The 20,398-nt window shown below is 42.8% G+C and overlaps 1 protein-coding gene across 4 annotated transcripts in view; it reads right to left on the bottom strand.

Annotated features, from left to right (window-relative positions):
- Positions 1-665: 665 nt before the first annotated feature.
- The window catches only part of rarga (retinoic acid receptor gamma a), a 43,867-nt gene continuing 24,134 nt past the window's right edge, over positions 666-20,398 (bottom strand). For 3 of the 4 annotated variants that reach the window (XM_053241021.1, XM_053241020.1, XM_026921439.3), the window contains exons 4-10: positions 6,194-6,342; positions 5,735-5,876; positions 4,623-4,786; positions 3,950-4,126; positions 3,651-3,855; positions 3,022-3,180; positions 666-2,840 (exon numbers count right to left, since the gene is read on the bottom strand). In XM_053241021.1, the coding sequence (XP_053096996.1) occupies positions 2,482-2,840; positions 3,022-3,180; positions 3,651-3,855; positions 3,950-4,126; positions 4,623-4,786; positions 5,735-5,876; positions 6,194-6,342 (1,355 nt within the window). In that variant the 3' untranslated portion in view covers positions 666-2,481. Of the gene's footprint in view, positions 2,841-3,021; positions 3,181-3,650; positions 3,856-3,949; positions 4,127-4,622; positions 4,787-5,734; positions 5,877-6,193; positions 6,343-16,761; positions 17,561-20,398 lie in introns of those variants that run through there. The other variant, XM_026921440.3, reaches the window with a different exon arrangement.

Genomic DNA, 20,398 nt, shown 5'->3' with positions numbered 1-20,398 from the left:
CTATGCTTAAAAAAACCTCAACCTTGTTACTTATTTAAGAGCAAAATGCAGCCTGTCAGCATGTTTTCTTAGACTCAGTGTTGGAAAAAGAAATTAAGGTTTAATTTTTAAGAGTTAGAAGAACTAAATGGCATCTGAGTCATGGAATTACCCATTAAGTTTAGTAGGGAAACCACAAAACTGTGCTGGACCATGGCTCAGCATGACCAACAATGAAATTGCAAATATAGTTTTCCTGACAGAATAATGCAGAATCCTCTTTATGCAGGGATAACCATCTACTTAGTGTAACTCTTTTTGCCTTAAGTATCTGAATCCAGTACCTATTTATATTCTTTTCCAGATCCTCCCACAGCTGAGCAAAGTCATCAGAATTCTCCAACTATAAATTACAGTCCTTCATATTGGCTGGTGGACCAGAATAAAATGTCCATATGGCTACAGTTTCTTAAGAAGCTTTCATTGATCCACAAATGATGAAGGCTAATACCTGATACTGATCAAATACTGGCATCCTTAAAATATTCAAACCTGTTTCTGTTATCCTTCTTGTTCTATTCTTCTTCTAGAATCTCGACATTTCAAACATTCACCACGGAAATGGAATTATTTGCAGGCACAAAATGTAACAGTGAATTAGAAAAGTGTATAAATAACAAAATACACCCTTGCAATCAGTCATTTATTGCCTCTGAATGCTTATATGGCTTTTCTTTATATAACAGAGCTGCTTGAACATGAACAGGGAATCAAGAATGCCTCAGCCAAATTGAGGACATGAAAATGAGCAAAAACAAGACAACATAATGTCAACATTCGGTTTGCAACGTAGCAATGTGTTACAGGAGGTGCTACACGCCACAAGGTGCCAGGAGAGATTTGTGTGTGCGCGCATGTGTTTCTGAACAAATAGGACAGACATGAGTGTGCACAAGAGACAGGCGATGGTGCTTATGTGTTGTGTGTGTGTGCATGTGTGTGTGTAAGAGAAGAGTGGGTGCACATTCACATTCTCAGTGTTTTAGCACCACACAAATGACATTCATCATTCCAAATCTATGCTCAACAGACCTCACAATCCCAGAGACAAACACACACAACTGGTTTTCTGTATTGCATAACTGTAAAAGTGGCACATTACACACGGTCACCTAATTGCATGCTGTTTTTTTTTTTTTTTTGGCAGTATATTACAAAAATGACCATTTCTATAATAAAAGAGAGCATATAAAAGTTTTACAATGGCTTTACTAAGGTCTGTAGATGTCACCACTTCCAAGTAAGACATCTAAACTGAGCAAACATATTCAATACTACACACACATAAATATTGCTGTTTTTGCAGCATGCCTGCAGGCAGCTAGCGTTTGGTCCTCACCGAAATGCCCTGAGTCGGAGTTTCCGTTTTATTTTTATACATAGAAAGAGTTCTGTTGGCATGCTGGATGTGCTTTCAATATGTGGGGATAACGCGATTATATAAGATTCATGTGTGTATGAAAATCTTAGCAAAGCTTTCTTCTGGAATCCATGTCTCAAAAGAACATTAAGGAGGTGATCATTCTGAACGTTTAGCATATACTGTAGAGCCTGCCTTATGTATGAATCAAGTGCACTCTTTAGAGTTTGGCTTTAGAGGGGATCACTGACAGCTGACAAACTCTTTGCCACATTATAAACTGCATGCTTTGGCACAAAAACACCATTCAGTTGGCAGGAAGGTACTGCAGCTTAAGCAACCAGAATTCATATCAGTAATCCCAGTCCTTAAAACACTGATCAACTAGCAGAAGTCAAGGAAGAGACGACCTAGTGAACTGATTAGGGTCGACGTCTACAATGAGCCAAGTGCTTGAGAACCCAGCCGAACGTCTGGGTAAAGACTCAGTAGACGTCTGCCAGTTATAATTATTAGATCATCTCCAACTCTCCTTAGGAAAGCTATCCAAACAATGTATAACTGAAGAAATAGTATACAAAGACAAAAATATAAAGGTATATAGATATGTATGGGCATATTCATAAAAAGTAAAGAGGTTGAAAAAGTCAAAACTGTAATCAAATGCATCCAAAAAATTATCAGCTGATTTGTTTGTTTGTTTCACCTTGCAGTTTTTGTTGAACCTATTGACTGTTGACTGTTTTATGTTGTGTCTTTCTGTATGGCTGCTCCATTATCTTTAATACAAACATGATAGTATAAAAAAGTAACTGTACAGTCATTTGTTTTGTCTCGCGTCTTCCCTCTTGCCCTTTTTGCAGAGTTCCTGAGAAGAGCCGTCCATCTCAAGTCTTCACACATTGTGCATGTGTGTCTCATTGCTGACCACGAGGCCTGAGTTAGGGTTGGCTGTACGGATTTAAGGCTCTATGTTTACCCCTGCAGGGGCAGATTGCTGTGAGAGCAGGGTAACCGAGGGGAAAGAGGGGTATAGGTGTTGGTATGAGGTGTAGGTGTGCGTTTACAGAGAAGAAGCCTGCTCACTGGGCCCTTCCACCATGGCTCTTTCTGGACATGTCCACATTAGGTTCCTGACCAGGCCAGGCCTCTCCGTCACTGTCCGTTCCCCTCTCCTCCTCGGCATCTTCGTCTTCATCGTCTTCCTCTTCTGGTGATGGCTCGCTTCCGTTCTCAGTGGCCCAGCTCTCTTCCTCATCCTCACGCTCTGTCTTCATGGTGAACGGGGGAACTGTTGGAGGAGGAGGAGGAACTGGCTCGGCTTTGCTCTCGCTGCACTCCGGCTGCTCTTCAAATGCCTCTGGATTCTCCAGCATTTCCCGGATCAGAGGTGGCATTGGGCCCGGGATCTCCATCTTCAGCGTGACCGCCCTCTCTGCTCCTGTAACAAACCACAGAAAATAGTATTTAGTTTTTTCAAAACTAAATTTAACCAAAAATCTTTCAATGCTCAGATATGTTCTGTGATTTTTCATGCCCTCATTCCTTTTTGTAGAAAATCTTCTGTCATATCAGCATGTAGTATCTCAAGTGATTTGAAAAAATTCTGCAGGTGGACTGACCTTTGGTGCTGATGCCACGCAGGTCTGTGATCTTCATCAGCATCCGTGGGAACATGTGGGGTTTGTTGGGCCGGCGGCGGCGGGCGTAGATTTTCAGCGCCTCCAGCAAGGGCTCCTGTAGACGATCTACACGCTGGGGCTCTTCTAGGTCCATACGGTCTGGGTAGAGAAAGGAAGAAAACTTAGCCTAAAAACATTATGCATTCCTTTTAACGTGAACACCAGCAACAAACATCTTTTTGGTGTCTTTCAGTTGAGTCAAGTCAGCATTTGTAATGATAATGTGATGACTCCGTTATGTTATTTCTAGAAGACATACCAGTCATTCCTAATTTTATCCCCAAATGCTGATGACTGAAGTCATATATTACACACCCATTCCAACTAAGATATGTTTTAGCATTTTGTGAATAACTCCACCCAACAGACTGTCTATCAGTTCTCAGATTCTGAATGGCTATTATTAGAAAATTAAGGCAACTGAAGGTTTTCCTCACTGCTCAACACTTTACAGAGTAGGGAAACATCTTCAAGATTATACCAGAAGTTCAGTTGCCTTGACTTACTACTACTAGACAACCCTCCACCAGATGGCAGCAGTGGTGCTATATAAGTGCAGAATGCAGTACCTCCACAGATGAGACAGATGGCACTGAGGAGGCCTGTTTCGGTGTCGTCCATCTCCAGCGGTAAAAGTTGCCCAGCAAAGGCAAAGACCAGATCAGTTAGTGGACCAAAACCTGCATTGTGCATCTGAGTGCGGTTCAGAGTGAGTCCGTCTGAGAACGTCATTGTATCCTGCTCAGGTGTGTAGCGTGTACAGATCCGCAGCATCTAGCATAGCAAAAAAATTGTGGCCAAAATAAGTGTCAATTTTACGGCCTCATCAGTGTACACATACACTGTATTTTGTTAACAGTTTAGTTACCAGAATGTCCAGGCAGGCTGATTTGAGCAGGGTTATCTGGTCGGCAATGGTGAGAGATGTGAAGCCAGGGAGGCGCTTGGCAAACTCCACGATCTTGATGATGCACTTGGTGGAAAGTTCACTGAACTTATCCCACAATCCGAGATCCAACTGAACGCGGTGATCTGAGCTGGAGTTCTGAGAGCAGATAAGACGAGGAGAACCAGAGTAAGACAAATAAATTAGCAAAAGAGACATCACATAAGCTAATCCATCACATAAGTGCTGATGTTGTATAAAATAAGAACTGCTAATTTTAGGGTGCAATGCATATAAATTGTGCAAACACACAAAATGTCACATTGCAGTAGGTTGGACAATATGGAAATAAAAAACTTTTAAGGTTACCAGAGTACATTTTCACAACAAATATGATAATACTTAATTTAATATTTAGTCATGTTACAATCATAGTTTCAAAGAATTTCCAAAATCAACACTATCTACTAAGAAAAAGCAAGGAAGACGAAAGCCTTGGTAAACGATACTGATTTTTAACCTACAATACTCGGTATACTCTTGGAAAAGAGTTTTCAGTAATGTATTTTTTTTTTATTTCAATATGATATCATCCATCCTTTGTATATTTCTATGCTGGTGTGCATATGACTATTTGCTATGTGGTTCAACTCACTGTGGTGTATTTTCCCAGCTGGCACAATGAAGGGCAGGTCTCTTGGTGTGCTTTGCTCACTTTGTTCACCAATTCCTCCAGTTCACCACTCAGCTCGTAGCTCTCAACCGGCACAATTTCCTCCTTCACGTCCTTCTTCTTCTTATTTCGGTCATTCCGCACAGCTGAGGGTTACAAGGGGAGACGAGTCAATACCTCAGCCATGAATCAGGCCCATCGAACTATAGCCAAACTATGATCTTGGCAGATGGAAGTGCTTTTTGGCAATTTGCTGACACTGTGGACATTTCTCTGGCTCACAGCAATCATCCCTAGGAACTGAAGGACCAGGTCACCAAAATCTGTGATTCATAAATCAACAGCGTACGGGAAACTGACCTGAGAGCAACTTGTTGTAATGTATGTGACCTGGAGGAGCACATCTCTGTGTTGCCAAGCCTAACCTTCTCCATAACCCTCTCGCTCACCCTCACCCTCCCTCCCACCTTCCCTCCTCCCATTCTTTCCTTCCTCTCAGGATATCCAGTAATAGCAAAGGCACAATGTGATCCCGGTTTCTACATACATCCCACACATATAAAGACACACATACATGTCCCTCTGGACACATAGAGTGGCCAATGTGCCACTCTCCTGGTGAGATCACTGCTGTGACTCTGGCAAGTGAACAAACACACAGCCAGCTTGCAGTCTTTGAACTTGGTGCTATTGTCTCTGGCATGGCACAAATCTGTTAGTGCCAGGTCATAAAGGCGCCTTTAGGAAAGGCTACTAAAAAAAAGAGCAAATGCTGATGGATTGATGTAGATGGGGGAAAGACTCATTTATAAGGTGATAATGGTTTGCATAATATGACCACATGAATACTCATTCAGCTGCATTTCTCACACAGTCTAATCATGTTTCTGTGCAAGTGTGAATTATCTGAGGTTAATGTGCACTGTGCGGCTGTCTATGTTGTTTCTTCTATCAAAAATTGTTGACTACTGCCTTTATATCTGTTCAGATCTGCGTTCTAGTCTTCATGGCTCTGTACGCAAGTGTGTAAGTGTCAGCATGTCTGTGTGTGGGCATGGCGCCAAGAACGCCTACATGCCAACCAGCAGCCTCACCTTCCTTGGACATGCCGACCTCAAAGCACTTCTGCAGGCGGCAGTACTGGCAGCGGTTGCGTGTGACCTTGTTGATCTGGCAGTTCTTGTCGCGGTGGCAGGTGTACACCATGTTCTTCTGGATGCTGCGCCGAAAGAAGCCCTGCAGCCAGGCAAGAGCGAAAGCATGTTAACCACTGCTACCCATTGTGTTCGCTTGCTCTTATCTGTCCTCTTTTCTCTTTTCAATGGACTCTTTATCTTCATGTTTGAACATGCTGAACAGAAACATTTCCTCCATAGTCCCTCATAACCATAGGACTATGGTTAGTCTTTGTCTACAATATATACTTATTGTGTTTTTCTTGATACTTTGTGACCTCTCAAGTGCAAATGTTTCTAATGGCAGACTGTATTATAGACGTTCACATCCAGGAACACTGCATCAAAAGAAAGCACACTTTAACACATTCTTCTTACCTTACAGCCCTCACAGGAGCTGACGCCGTAGTGGTAGCCCGACGACTTATCCTGGCACACAAAGCACGGCTTGTAGACACGAGGTGGTGGGGGTGGAGAGGGTGAACTGGGTACCATCTCCTCTGAACTGGTGCTCTGAGTCTCCACCGCTGAATAGAGAATAAAGAAAAGATATACATTACATGCTGGTACATTGTGTAAATCCTCTTAAAATATTGGCAAAGAATAGGAAAGATTAATATATGCATGTCAAGAATTGCATATCTCTAGAGGCAAATTAACTAGAATGGCCAGATAAGCTCAGTGATCCTTTATTTCCCTGCAGTTAAGCAGAAGATGCTAACTTAGCTAAGGGGTGGTTCTTTACTGCTCTATTTTGTGTAATCGGTGACAGATTGGTGGGGGTTAAGTGGGGGTGACGTCTGTAGAATTAATCTCACCTAACCCCTCCCCCTTTGACCAACCCTCTCCTTGGGGGGTGGGATTTCAGGGAGATTGGTGGTTTGATTGACAGAAAGAGAGAAAAAGATGAGTTTAACACAGTGACAGATAAGCAGTAGCATCACCGATGTTCTGATAAGACATGTATCTCATCTGTGCTAGAGGCACAAAGGTGGGGCTTCAGTGCAAGGCTTCCTCATTTTTACACAACCAGCTGATTGGCTCCTGTGTTTCTCAGCTTATAGACACAAATACCTTTCCCTCCCTTGAAACATACTTTGAATTACACACTCACTGCCCACAAGCGTGTTTCACAAAACACTACTATGACAAATTACTAAGCTATTATGTTTGTTTGTTTTTTTAAGCTACGCATTCATGCATGTGTGTCTGAGAGACAGTTCACACAACACACACGTAATCTGAACCTGGTACCTTGCTGCACAATGCCTCCTGAGCAACACGTCTTTCAACTTTCACCCTGTGGTCGCCCCTAAAACTTTGGCACCACCCCTTTGCCACCTCTTGACACACAAACCCTATTTTTCCTGGCCCTAAATTCCTGAGTATGGCCCTACCAGTTTTTATTGGAGGCCGGGCCTCATAAGCTTGGCCTATAAAGGTGCTCTCAGGGCCATGGTGGAGGCAACAGCCTGGCTGCTGGGGCTTTTACTGGGGTTCAGTCACCTCGGGCAGCCATTCACACCACCAGCTGTAGCCCTGGCCTGTTAAAAAGGCCCAATCATAAAACGAAAAACAGGGAGGCTCTAAACTTCTAACTTTTATTGCACTCCATTCCCCAGCTATGGTCAATGGAAAGCACAGAGACTAGCCTGAACTTAACCTACAAACCCCCTCCTTTTTCTCTTTCACACACACACACACACACACACAGGACTCAGCCAAAGCACTGGCTTGGCATTTTACAAGACTTGTGAGACTTCAAAAAGAAGAAAAGAGGGCATAAAAAGAGGAATTTGATAGAAAACAGAAAAAAGGACAAATGAGATTTGGGGGGGGCAAATGTTCCAGGCTTAGAAGCAGCAACGTCCCTGTTCACGGCCATGCTTATGCAAACACCATAGAGCTGCTAGTTAAATCTACATACCACCTGTACATTTACACAAAATGATAAAATGTTTCATCTCAGTTTACTTGTTCACATGTGAATGCGATGTGATAAGTATAGTTTTTGGACATCAAAACAGTCATTACAACATTTTCAATAACAGAAAAGGACTTTCACATGATTGTGTTAAAGGTTATAATACTAAATCTAGTACTGACATCAAACACAAAAACAGGGACAAACTATTGCTGTGAGTTAAATCTGGCATGAATCATTTGTTTATGTAGTAATCACAGCAATATAATGACTTCACCTCTTTCACACACTCTAAAAAGGCAGAACCATGGGTGGCGTCAAGCATAGACTACTGACTGGCACCATCTCAGACAGCGAGACAGGAGGGGGACAAAAATCCATCAGTGTCTGTCAACAGCCCAAACTGGTTCCTGTGGTAAATAAGGCGTCTTTTACACCTCTTTCACACATCATTCCAAAGTTCAGTCAACACCTCCATGGAACATACAATGGGACAGGCCATCTTTGACAGCTGCTCCCCCCCGGACCCAATAGGTCCTTGACTCTGGTTTCTCTACTGATCTCATCTTTCTATGTGGAAAACAATTCTTCTCAAAAACACCAGGCCTCCTTATCAGGGCCCCATTTGCATGACAATCTGCAGGCCTAGCTGCTGGCTGATGGAGGGACAGGTTGGGGGCGGGACAGGGCAAGGTGGGGATGTCGGGGTCATAGTTATCAGCAGCCACTGCTCACTTCCTGTTGTGTAATTTTACTACTAATCCTCTCACTTAAAGCTCTCTGCACACAAGAGCCATATGAACAGGCATGCATTAATGCAACCATTCAATTACATTTAAGACCCTTCCCATCCATACCCATAAAATAAAGCATCAGTAAAAAGTAAACAAAACACACAAACATATAAGGTGCATATACAGTTAACTCCAGAATTATTGGCACATTTTAAGAGAATGGGGAAAATCATTGTTCAAAATAAATATAATGCCACTATGCTTCAAATTCTCTAAATAAAAAAACGTCAGAAGCTCCTTTCCTTAGCTTAAACAAGATTTTTTTGGTTAAAGTACGATTATTGCTTGAAGCCATGCAAAATAAATGCAAATCAAAATGGCATCCTTGAAAAAGAAACCCCTATCTTTAAAATTGCTCTACTGTTGCCATCAACCAGCTCTGTTGGTGGCTTTGCAAAAAAAAAAAAAGAGCTTTCAACACAAAAGATGGTTCTTGACCTGCACAAATCAGGTTATGGACATAAAAATACATATGTGGTTAGAAATACCATTAATCACAATCAGGACTATAATAAAATGTTAAAGGTCTGGTAACAGTTTAAAACTTGTTAAGAATTGGACACATTAGCATACAATAGGTACTTGCTGCTTGTTTTTAACTCTACTGGCCCAGGGGGGCATCTGTGAACATTGATCATGCATTCCACTAAGTACCAGGATATTTTCACCTGATCATCTGGTTGCCTCTTACAGGAGGTTACTTGGCTGTAGATGAATATTTCCAAAAGATAATAAGCCCAGCCATAAGCCCAGCCTTCTTTGTCTAAATCAACAAAGAAATGGTTAGCAGAAGAGAAAATCAGTGTTTTGCAATGGCCATCTCTCTGGAATCGTCAGGACAAAATAGGACAAGGCTTAGTGTTATTGTTGTGGGATGCTGATACCTTTGAAACAAGTGTTTTGGAGAAAAAATGCACCATTTAAGAAAAGCACTTTAAAATAATAAAAACAACACAACATCCCCATATGTTTATATATGCATTCCAACTTTTTCTCAAGCAGTTCCAACTCCAAATGAATAGCTTGTTTAAAAGTATGGACAATGAGCAATAAGATATGTGCTATAAAAACATAGCACAGGGTGGGTGTGTAAAAGTAAATTCTGCATGTGTTTTGTGTTGCAACGCTACTTACACTAGAAGCATATGACGCATTGGCTGAGGAACAAATATTCTTTCACAATAGGACAGCAGATTTTTTGTACGTGACAGGGTGTGATTGAATCTTCTGGAAACACTCTTCCCAGATCTAGTCTTGGCCTGTGCATGGGTGTGTGTGTATGCGTGTGTGTGTATGCGTGTGTGTGTGTGTGTGTATGCAGTTTTGTGTGGGTACTTGCATGGCTACCAATGACCCTGTTTCCAAAGCACCAAATTTGATTTGCAAATGTAGTCAGCTCATCTCAATTCCTTTTAAAATGATTCAGTCTGCATTTATCTGTATGTGTTTATGAGACCTAACTTTGATCACTATCATTGCTTAGCCCAGGATCCCAAAACCTTGTTCTAGAAGCGTCAGGCTTTTTTTTTGTCTCAGTTCTGCATGCCCAGGCGCGCTGTGCGGCAGACGGTGCACAGATTGGCCAGGTTGTCCCGAACAGCATGATTGATAAGCTGACTGGCACAGGCTGCATGAGCAGGAGGCTTCTCTCCAAGCCTCGCCTGACGAGCAAGGACGCACAGTCCTCTCCAGAAAACTTGCACCAGCTTCCTGATGGGGGACCAGGTGCGGCTCACTCTCTCTCTTTCTCTTGCTTTGCCTTTCTCTTTGTCTCTGCCCACAGCTTCCTGCCATCTCCAGTGCATGGTTGTCATCACAACACTTCACTACAACACAACCACACTTCCTTCCTCCTCTCTGCTTCACTCGCTTTTTTCCGCTGGATGTTTTCTGATTGCTGACTATCTCTGTGAGTGGCATTTCCACTATTAGTCATATGTTGCAAAACAGATAATTTAACTGAAAATTATCTTCAAGGCATTATCAGTCAGAGACAACTGATTTCAAGTAGTCACTGGTCACTGAATATGACTGTCCATGTATAGTCAAAGTATGCTGGTAAGTCTGACCATACTATTTGACTTGGCCCATAGAAAAAAAAAAAAAAAAAAAAAATGAGTGATAGACTGGTGTTACAACAGGAGGGAGTGTATGCATGCTCTTATTAAGGTACTCAGCAGTAGCAGTTCCTGTCAACAGCTGAGTATGACTTCATTATCTGAACCCCCACCTCTTTCTCAATTTCTCTCCTCCCCCTGTCTGAGCATGTTGAGAGATATTCTTCCTGTTACAGTGAAACCCTTTCTGAAAAAGCCCTGAGCTGCCAGCCAGACGACGACTCAGAAGGGTAAAAAGCGAGAACATGCACCACACTGGACAAGACCAGAGAATCCGACCTAGACTGGAGTCTCAAGGAATTTGCACCCTCATGTCATAAACAGCACAAAGGCATGAATACATACACGCACACACATGAACACTCTTGGAGCAGAAATGGCCTGGTGTGCACACACACCTTAGAAGTTGTGATGTCAGAACAAAACTAGCTGAGATGCCAGCACTGTCCATAGAAGGTATTCAGCAGGTGGGGGCAGCCAGGCCCTCAAGGTTTGGGAAATTACCCTTGGAGACAGCAGTACACATTTAACACTTTTTTCTTTACAGTGCCTCATAAACCCCTTTTAGAACACCTTATTTCCATGTTAGCATTTGGCCTCGAAAGCCCTTCCTCACTGCACAACACCAGTCCATCAAAGAAACATGGTGTGACCATGAACCACTCCACCTACAGTGGAGTGATGTTGCTTCAGCACTAGTTCAAAATTATTCCATGAATTATTCTCGGCTTGGACTGCCCCAGCTGCTGGTTAAACAACTTTCTGAGCAAGGTACTTCCATGGATCTATCACGATGACCCTATCTAAACAATTCATTGTGAGCCAGTAGATGGAGATCAGATCCAATGGAGACAGATCTCTGGCATGGAGCCTTCCACTGCCTGCTAAGCCTCATATGTACATTCGGAGTTTGGGGGATACTGTCTCCTTCAATTCCTCTTCACTCCAGTGGCTGGATCATTCTTGTATGGGCACAGACGCTGGGGTGTTGATCTGTCTGCAAGCAATGGAGCCAAATGACAGGCTCAGCCTGGTCTACCATTCAGCTTTGATCCCAGGGCTTCTGCTTGCTCTCACACATTTCCTTTCTCCATCTGTCTAGCCGTCTGCACTCACCTGCCATGATGCCATGGTCCCACGTGTCACTACGCAACAGATTCAAGGAACTCCTTGTATGGTTCTTATTGCTTCCTTCCCCAAATAATAGAAACCGCAAATGTAGAAGTAGCAAGTCGGTTGACGCCTTTGTGACGGAAATAAAGACACCAAACACAAAGGGATTTCGTTGTTATTATGTAGAAATAACACTCCAGTATTATACAAATTGGAAGCTGTAGTAATACCATGATGTGCTGCAGAGTTAAAGTGGTGCACTCTTTTTTTCTATCTCTCCTCTTTGTTTTTCTGGTTAATTATGGCTAGTTGTGGACCATATTGTGACCAATTAAAATGGCACTTTGTTTAGGCTTATTTTCTCACAGTACTTATGACTTTCCATTCAAAGCTGACTTTACTACTTAAGGAGACAGTGAGACTGTGGCTTCCTGCTCTCTGTATGATTTGTGGTCAGTGAAAGCTCCACCTGTGTGTACAATGTGAGGTTCAGAAAAACAAATCCATTCAATATCACACATCATACCAGGGCATTGTATAGTTCTTTCTAATAGCATTCTAGAGGAAGTGTGAGAAACTTCTGCTTTGAGTGACAGAAACCAAGAAATGATGTTTGATTACATAGGTGGAATTTTTCCACCCTTGTGGGGCAGCAAGCTCTGAAAAATGGTTGCCCAACAGTGAAGGGTGTGGACTGGCAGCCTTCAAAGCATCACATGTTGAGTGATATCCTGTTCTTGAATTTTACTGAAAAAGAAAAGGTTCTTCACTGGAAACCTATGTGTGAATCATCTCGAGGTGGAAAGTCCTCCCCATGGTTGAGTTACCACAATGCTTTTTAGAGCAAGTTTTTATTTTTGAATTAGTGGCATAGGTTAGAGGTGTCTGGCAGTTACTTTGTCATACCAGCCAGCCAGTTTCATTCCTGCTCATCAAAATGAATATACTAATAAATTTTGACAGGCCTACTCTAGTGAGGCACATATGACTAAAATGCTGAGCATTTACATTAGAGTAAAGAAGGCTTGTTCTATTAGGGTTCTGGGCAGTGCAATCTAATTTGTCAAGGAAGATGAAAAGGGTGTTTAGTAGGTCATTTAAAAATGTATCTTCAATAACCAGGACAGATCAACTGTAACATTATTACCATGCCAGACCAACTGAGGTAGTGTTTATAGGGCAAAAAGTCCTTATCTAACTTTGCACTGAGAGTAAAGTTTGAATACAGTGCAGTTTTTTCCTGGGAACTGAGGTTTGAGATAACATTAAACAGTGAAAATTACAGTGGTTTGCTCTCTCTTGGCTTGAGACCACTGTCCTCTAAGCCAAGGCCCTTCAGCACATGTTCACATACAACAGTAAAACAACTACTTGCCAATGCCTAGCCTCCTGCACGCATTGAGCTTCTCAGTAAACAGCCACCAGAGTTGAGAACAGCACAGAGGTGCTGGCCAAAACAGAGAAATCAACAAGCCCGTCCCAGAATTCCCTAAAGCATGACGTTCAGCCCCGTTTGTGTGTTACAGAAATCTGAGACAGGGAAGAAGACAGACGGCTAATTACAGTTCAAATCTGGGACGGATCATGGGTAGGGCCAATAGCATTCAGACAGCTTCAAATTGCATCTGAGATGGCACGGAAATCTGCAACAAGCTAGTGTCAATAGCTATTTTAATAACAATTACCTGGCAAATGTTTGGTTAAGTCAGGGACTGCACAATGGAGCATTTTTATATTGCACTGAATCTAAGCCTGCATATAATCTTGTTTTATACAGCCAAGTCAAGATTATGGAGTCATCCTGCTTTTTGACAAGAAAGATCTTTTATTTACAGTTCCCTGACCCCAGCAAGAGGCTCTACTGCCATTATGGCAGCAATCCGGATTCCAGCGGCCCACTGTGGAATCTCAGCAGCCACGTCAGGCCTCTTTTTCTGGAACTGACAGGATAGGAAACTCCCTTTGCAACACAGACCATCACCCATCCACATACAGGTACACCACATCCATAGCATAGCACTTTCTATGCACTCCATATATAATGATTCATGCTCATGCATAGATATAGTAATCTATGATACAATCTACAAAGGCAGTATCAGTGATAAGAGTCTAACCAAAGGGCAGCTGGTCAAATTATTATTTTAAGATGAGGAACAGAACTGATTCACTGTCATACCCGGTTAAAGTTGAGTACACATACAATATATACATATATACATTTAATCCTTAGAGAGATATGTGCATATGTTTAGTACAGAACGATCCATTCTTCTCCCACAATCAACACAAATAATTCTAAACTGCTTAAACAGAAATCCCTTTGCAGCCTCATAAACACAGAGTACAAAAACATACCCCTCTCACTAAAGGGCCACTAAACGGTCACCACCACATACATACACCATACTGTCTATCTCTTTCTCCATGTTACACACATCTTCAAATCACCATTTTATCTACTCACACACCCGACTCCTGAAGCACTGTAATCTTTTAATTGAATCTTTTGTAAAGGATGACCTCCATTAATACAAAATTAATGAAAGGGGTTGTGTGTCCTACATTGAAAAGGTAGCAGTGTAATCAGGATTTCAACCATGGGATTCCAAATTTAAAAAGAAAAAATGTGTCTGATTAAAACATTAAATGATTTATGCCATGTATTAATGTGTATTTACTGTGTATTATCATAGTAACAACCATGTAATGCTCAAATGTCGGCAGTCTTCACCTTTAAGCATTTCAAAAAGTAATTGGTGAGAGGAAATGTGATGTTATCTCATTGCTAACTGATATGTTTCCAAATCATTGACGTTGGTGTCTCAAGTGCACATACCAGCCCCTCCTTCAAGTCTTTGCCACTGTTCTAAGTGTTACCCAATTTTTGAAGAAAAAAAAAAAAAAAGCTTTTTACTTGTCTTCCTTTTCAGGATCTTAACAAGTGCAGTGCACATGGTGTGGAGAGCTGACACTGCCCAGCGTGTAACCTCTCCATCACCTTTGACTCTAGAGATGGAAAGAGATGCATGAAAAAAACAGGAAAGCTGACTATGCATCCCAAAGTGACCAGTAAGGCTTTTATTTCTCCACCTATTGCAGACAGCTAGAGCTTTTACTGAATGGCACAAAGACAAAGGCTCTTCATTGTCAAGTGGGTCTCTCGGATGGTTCAAGTCTCCCTGGATGAACAAAAGGGACATGGTGCAAACAATTACAAAAGCTCCTGAGGTGGTGTAAGAAAGTGAGAAAGAGTCATCCATAGAAGTAACTTAACAGCAAAACAGAATATCTGTGTCTCACTGGCAAAGCAGACATTTTTTATGAGGGAAAGTTCCTTCCTGTAGACTACAAAGACAATGTTGGGGATTGTAAAGTGCTGAGAGAGACAGCCAGCCAGCAGCAGAAGTCAACCGTCTGAACCTCCCTGCATCGGCCAGCCGTGCTCCGCAGCTGGTTTGGCCCTAATGAGATATTGGGTTTGAACATCAATTCATCTGCTTCATCGAGGGGGACAATGAGTCGAGTGGCGGCTGGAGGGGGACAAGCTGGCCTTGTTTACTAAGCTTTAGCGGGCATGCAGGGCTGAAACAGGACACCGGTCCTTCCCTCAGGCCAGCCCACGCTTTCCCACCACATTTCTAGCTCTCCCGTTTCCTGGAACTCAAGTGAGATACAAATTCGTACAGTCGAGGAGCACAGGGATACTTTTCCTGCTTGTGTGTATGTGTGTGTGTGCTGCTCTTGGATGGTGAAACCTGATTGATTAAATAAACAGATCTCATCGTGCTCTGATCTGGGGAGGCGGTGTGGAGTGCGATGCCTCGGCCAGGCCCCTGACAGGGCATCTGTCTTCATTAAATGGCGGCCCAGTGTGGCTGACAGCCACTGAAACGTTGGTGTCTTCAGGATTAATGAAGACAGATGACTCACCCCACAGAGGCCAGCACCAAGGAACAAAAAAACAGAAGGTTGAACAAATAAAAACCCTAAAGCGAAGCAACCGGCTCCCATTTGAGAAGCTGAAGAATGAGAGATGTGTTGCTTGTGCAAATGCTCATTTTTTTGGATTCGCCTCAAAAACACAAGGCCGTTCCTCCTTTCTCCTAACACACACCCATGCATACACATGCTAACCTCCCTGTGAGACTATGAAAAAAGATCCCAGTTTTGTCTGTGCTAGGACAGGGCCCTTGTGGGAGCCAGAAGACTGTCAAAAGCAAGGGAGGGCCAAAAGAGAGAGAGAGAGAGAGAGAGAGAGAGAGAGAGAGAGAGAGAGATACAGAAATGGGGGACTATCCAGGCCACAGGAACAGTACTGCTGCTTTTGACTCAGCTGGAACATTGCTTATCCCATTTCCCTACTCTTTATTTCACTTAATGTCTTAATTTATTTATTTGCTAACCCCTAACCCAGATGCTTGCAGTTCCCTAGACAAATCCTTTATTTAATGGATGTGGAACACTTCTACAACATGTCTTTCCTCCTGCTGTTTTTGTGTCCTGGGTGATGCTGGGAATGATAAATAGGGTCATGGACAGACTTGCTGGGATCTCAGACTTGTCTGCCGTCAGTTGGGATGTGAAGAAAATAAATGCAATCTGCATGACTGAAATTATAGCAAAGAGTCTGATTCTCCTCCACCCCACATCTAACTCTCTCCTTCTTTATATTTTACCCCCATGTTCCTTGCTGTTTAACTTTTCAACAACTGGCAAGGTCAGGAATTAGGTTACCTGCATTGGTGCTGAAACCAGACACTCAGTTTGACATTCATGTACAAATAATCACATTCAAACAGCATAGACACACGCGTACATACACACTTACTCCTCTGGCCACTCACATGTTCACGCAAATAAACAGCATGACGAATGCTCCATAGTTTAAGGACTCTAAATGCATTGCTAAAGCATAGCAAAGGCTTACGAAGTTACAAACTGCCCGAATGAGTGCAAGATGACAGCATAGACAGGAATAAAAAGAACGCAACTTACACTGAACGGCTGTAGTCCCCGTCCAGGCGAAGTGATCCAGCCCCGTAAAGAAGGGACTCGCCTTCCTCAGCATACACGCACCACGGTTAGTGACATCGTAGAGCTGCCTGGGTCCCATCCCCAGAGGCTCCATACAGTCGAACATACTGCCTATGCCCTTCCCCTATGCAAAGACTCTTCGAAGTTAACAGCTGCTTCCTAGCTCAAAACAACAAGAACGACAACAAACCACGCTGGACAAACAGCAAAACCCAGGCTGGAATTCCTCTGCTCAGGATCTGCGCCTGTTGTTGCTTTCTTCCTGTATATTCTTAATGCTGCTTGCCTGCCTTTCACTGGGGTGGAATGTGGAGCTGGTTCCTGGCTGGCTGGAGCTCACTCTCTCTCTTTCTCTCTATCTCTATCTCACTCTCAGTTCACCGGATGCCCTTGGGCAAGCTGCTCTTAGTCTTCTGTAACCGACCTAAATAAGAGCTCCACATAGCACTCACTGAGTCCCAGGCAGAGTGGAGCGAACCAACTGCTTCAGTCCCGCGCCCACGAAGGGGGGTGGAGAGAGAGAGCGAGCAAGAGGAGGGAGGGATGGGGGAGAGAGGAGGAGAGAAGGAGAGAGGGAGGCAGGAGGTGGGGCAGAGGAAGGGCCAGAGTTAGTGTGTTTGTGTGTGTGCTTGCCAGCCCTGATCTGGTTAGAGAACAAACTTTTATTTGAATCTCACTGGCCTCTTTTTTTTGTCTCTTTGGTGATTCATATTTTAGCACACAGAACGCCCAAGCGTGAATACACACGTTCACACTCTCACTCTTCTCTGTTCAGCATGTTAGCGACTCTGCACCTCCCCCATTTCCCCTGCAGTAAATATGAGACCCCCATCCCTCCCTCCCTTTTCAACTCCGTCTCTAATCATAACCATATTAAAGTCGAGCGTGAGTGAGTGAAAGAGAAAGAGTGAGTGTTTGAGACAGAGAGAGAGAGAGAGAGAGAGAGAGCACATTGTGCATGGAGCAGATGCCAGAGCGAGAAAAAAAAGTCTCCTCTTTTGTCTCCACAAAAGACAGCAAATGACTGATGACCACTTCTGTGGGACCTTCATTAAATATGTGGTGTAGATTCAAATACCTTGCTTTTCAGTTGCCTAACAATATGAAAATATCAGCAACAGTAAATATTCACTCTAGCTGTTGGTTTGCATATGATAATTTTACCAACAACGTCCCGTTACCTGATCTCACAGAATGTTAAGTTCACCTGAGGCCTGAGACTTTTCCACCCTACATTTTTCACCCACTCCAACCATGATTTCATTCCTCCACCAAACTCCTTCATGTAACTAATGACACATGCAGTGCTGCCAAAAAGTAGCTAATGCGTCCTCAAAAAGTCGCTAGAAGTCACCACATGATGTCATAGGCTGATCTGCATATTAATTGAATTGTCATGGACATTTGCATATCAAAAGGTGTTACATGAAGAAGGACGATTTTCCAAAGACACTCGCAAAAGAATGGACTAGAACAGAGTTTGATCAGAACAGAAAATAATAGATTATAGCTTATTTCTTACAGAAAAAAGTCTTCTTTGGTCATGACACCATAGAATAACCATTTACATATGTATGTATAAAATATTTTAATTTCTATCAAGAATGCAGACAAAAAAAAAAATCAGTGATAGTGAGTAGTTGGGAAACAGAAAGAAATGGTTACTGATTTGAATAACTCACTTTTATTACTTGTAAATATTGTGAAGAAGAGAGTTTAATATGAAGAACAAAGTGGGATAATGGGAACAATGGTGATCAGTGATTGGTCTTTGGGAAACAATGGTGATCAGTGATCGGTCTGCTCTCTCAACTCGTATAACCAGCAGCTGTGACGTGTGCTGGAGACCTGTGTCAAGTGCAGGACAGTTGCTAACATCTGCTCAGATTTGTCGCCAGACTCTTTTTAAAAATAGTCTCTTAAAGGAGTCTAAAAAGTTGCCAAATCTATCAACAGAGTCACCAAGTTAGCAACACTGTACACACAGGTTGTTAGTATGACATTAAGTGTGGGTGTTTGGGTGCGGGGGGGGAAGAGACATTATGAAATAAATAGCTCTGCCAGTGTCAATGCCAATGGCTGTCAGTGGCAGAACAGCTGAGGGAAAGCCAGACCCTCGGCAGGGTTCAAATCAAGCAAACAGCTGAACTCAATGCCAGAAGCAGCAGAGATGGCGGAGCTCACTGCCCCACTACAACAATCTTACCCCCTTCATCGTAAAAGTGGTACAGCCCAGACTGCTTCAGAAAAAGGCACCATTTCCTGTCAATCTGTGCTGTTGGTTAGGTTCTCTGTATACATGTACAGCCTTTTCACTCACACTCTGCTGTTTCTCACTCTGTGTGTGTTTAGTCTTTTCACAGGGTACAAAATAAGCATTTTTCATACTTGTGCACTGGGACTAGTGCTGATTACACTGTTTATTGATCCTGAGGCTCTTGACTTTGTTATGGTTCGCATCTATTTTCTTTAGGTGGCCCTCACACACGAGCAGAGACAGAAAGAGAGGGGAGTGAGACGGAAAAGGGGAGAGAGGAAAAGGAGGAGGGGGGGAAGTTGGTTAATTGCCCTTTTGTTTGAGCTGATACTAAACATCAATTGAGTTGCTCTGCTCCTTCATGTAATTGTCATGTCATAAAGGAAGAGGGTGGTAAAAGAACAGATCAAAAAGTAGCATGGTGCACAGGCTGGTTGTTATACTAATAAAATTTGCCTTTTTAAGTTAGTCATACACTGCAGTCATGCTGGAAGTGGACAGAGAGAGTTTGCATTTTCTGTCTCTGGTTTTCTCTATATTGTCCATCTCACTTTCGAAATGATGCTCAGAAACCCTGAAGACATCATGATTGAAATAAGATGAAATGCCATAGAATGACATTTTCTTTCAGGTTTCATTTTTGTATAGAGAGATGATTGTGGAATTTCCCTGTACCAGAAAGCATTGATTGTGCACAAAAAGTACTAGCTAACACCTTTAACCTTTATCCATGAATGAGATTATACTAATTCATGGCCTGTTGTCTGTCTTCACTAAACAGAGACAAAAAAAACTCAGTCACACACTTTTTCTTCTCTCTCCTTTCCCTAATCAAAGAGTTTTGTTAGACACAGCTCCTGTACCTGGAGGGGGAAAAAAAAACGAGCTGGCTCAGACATTTAATCCGCCCCAACATCGTAGTGCTGTTGACCTGAGCCCCCGCCCTCCCTTTCCTTCCCTGTCCAAAAGGAGTGAACTCCAGGAGAAACCCCCACAGGGCCACTAACTTTTCCCCCTCAACTTATCCTGTTCACTTTTTCTCTCTCTTTCGCTTTTTCACCTCATGGCTACTTTTAAAAGAGGCACTCTACATATCCAACTCTACATATCCGTCTGCCATTTTTTCCCCCCTCAAACACTAAGTCAAGAATGATTCGAAAAAGATGAGTCCCAGTTCTTTTCTTTCATCCTTGCCAAAGACCAGACTCTCCGAGTCTGTCTTCACCCACCCTCGGTCCAGTTTTTTCCCCCTCCCTTCTCTTTCTCCATCTCGTGTGACAAAACTGCAATGACAAACAGACCCTGAACTGCAGGAAATCCATCTCACTTAGCTGGCTCTGT

The sequence above is a fragment of the Pangasianodon hypophthalmus genome, chromosome 16 (assembly GCF_027358585.1).
Source record: "Pangasianodon hypophthalmus isolate fPanHyp1 chromosome 16, fPanHyp1.pri, whole genome shotgun sequence".
In the NCBI taxonomy this organism is placed as follows: Eukaryota; Metazoa; Chordata; class Actinopteri; order Siluriformes; family Pangasiidae; genus Pangasianodon; species Pangasianodon hypophthalmus.
Note: the sequence above shows the minus strand (reverse complement) of the source record. Positions and strands in the feature narration are given on the sequence as shown.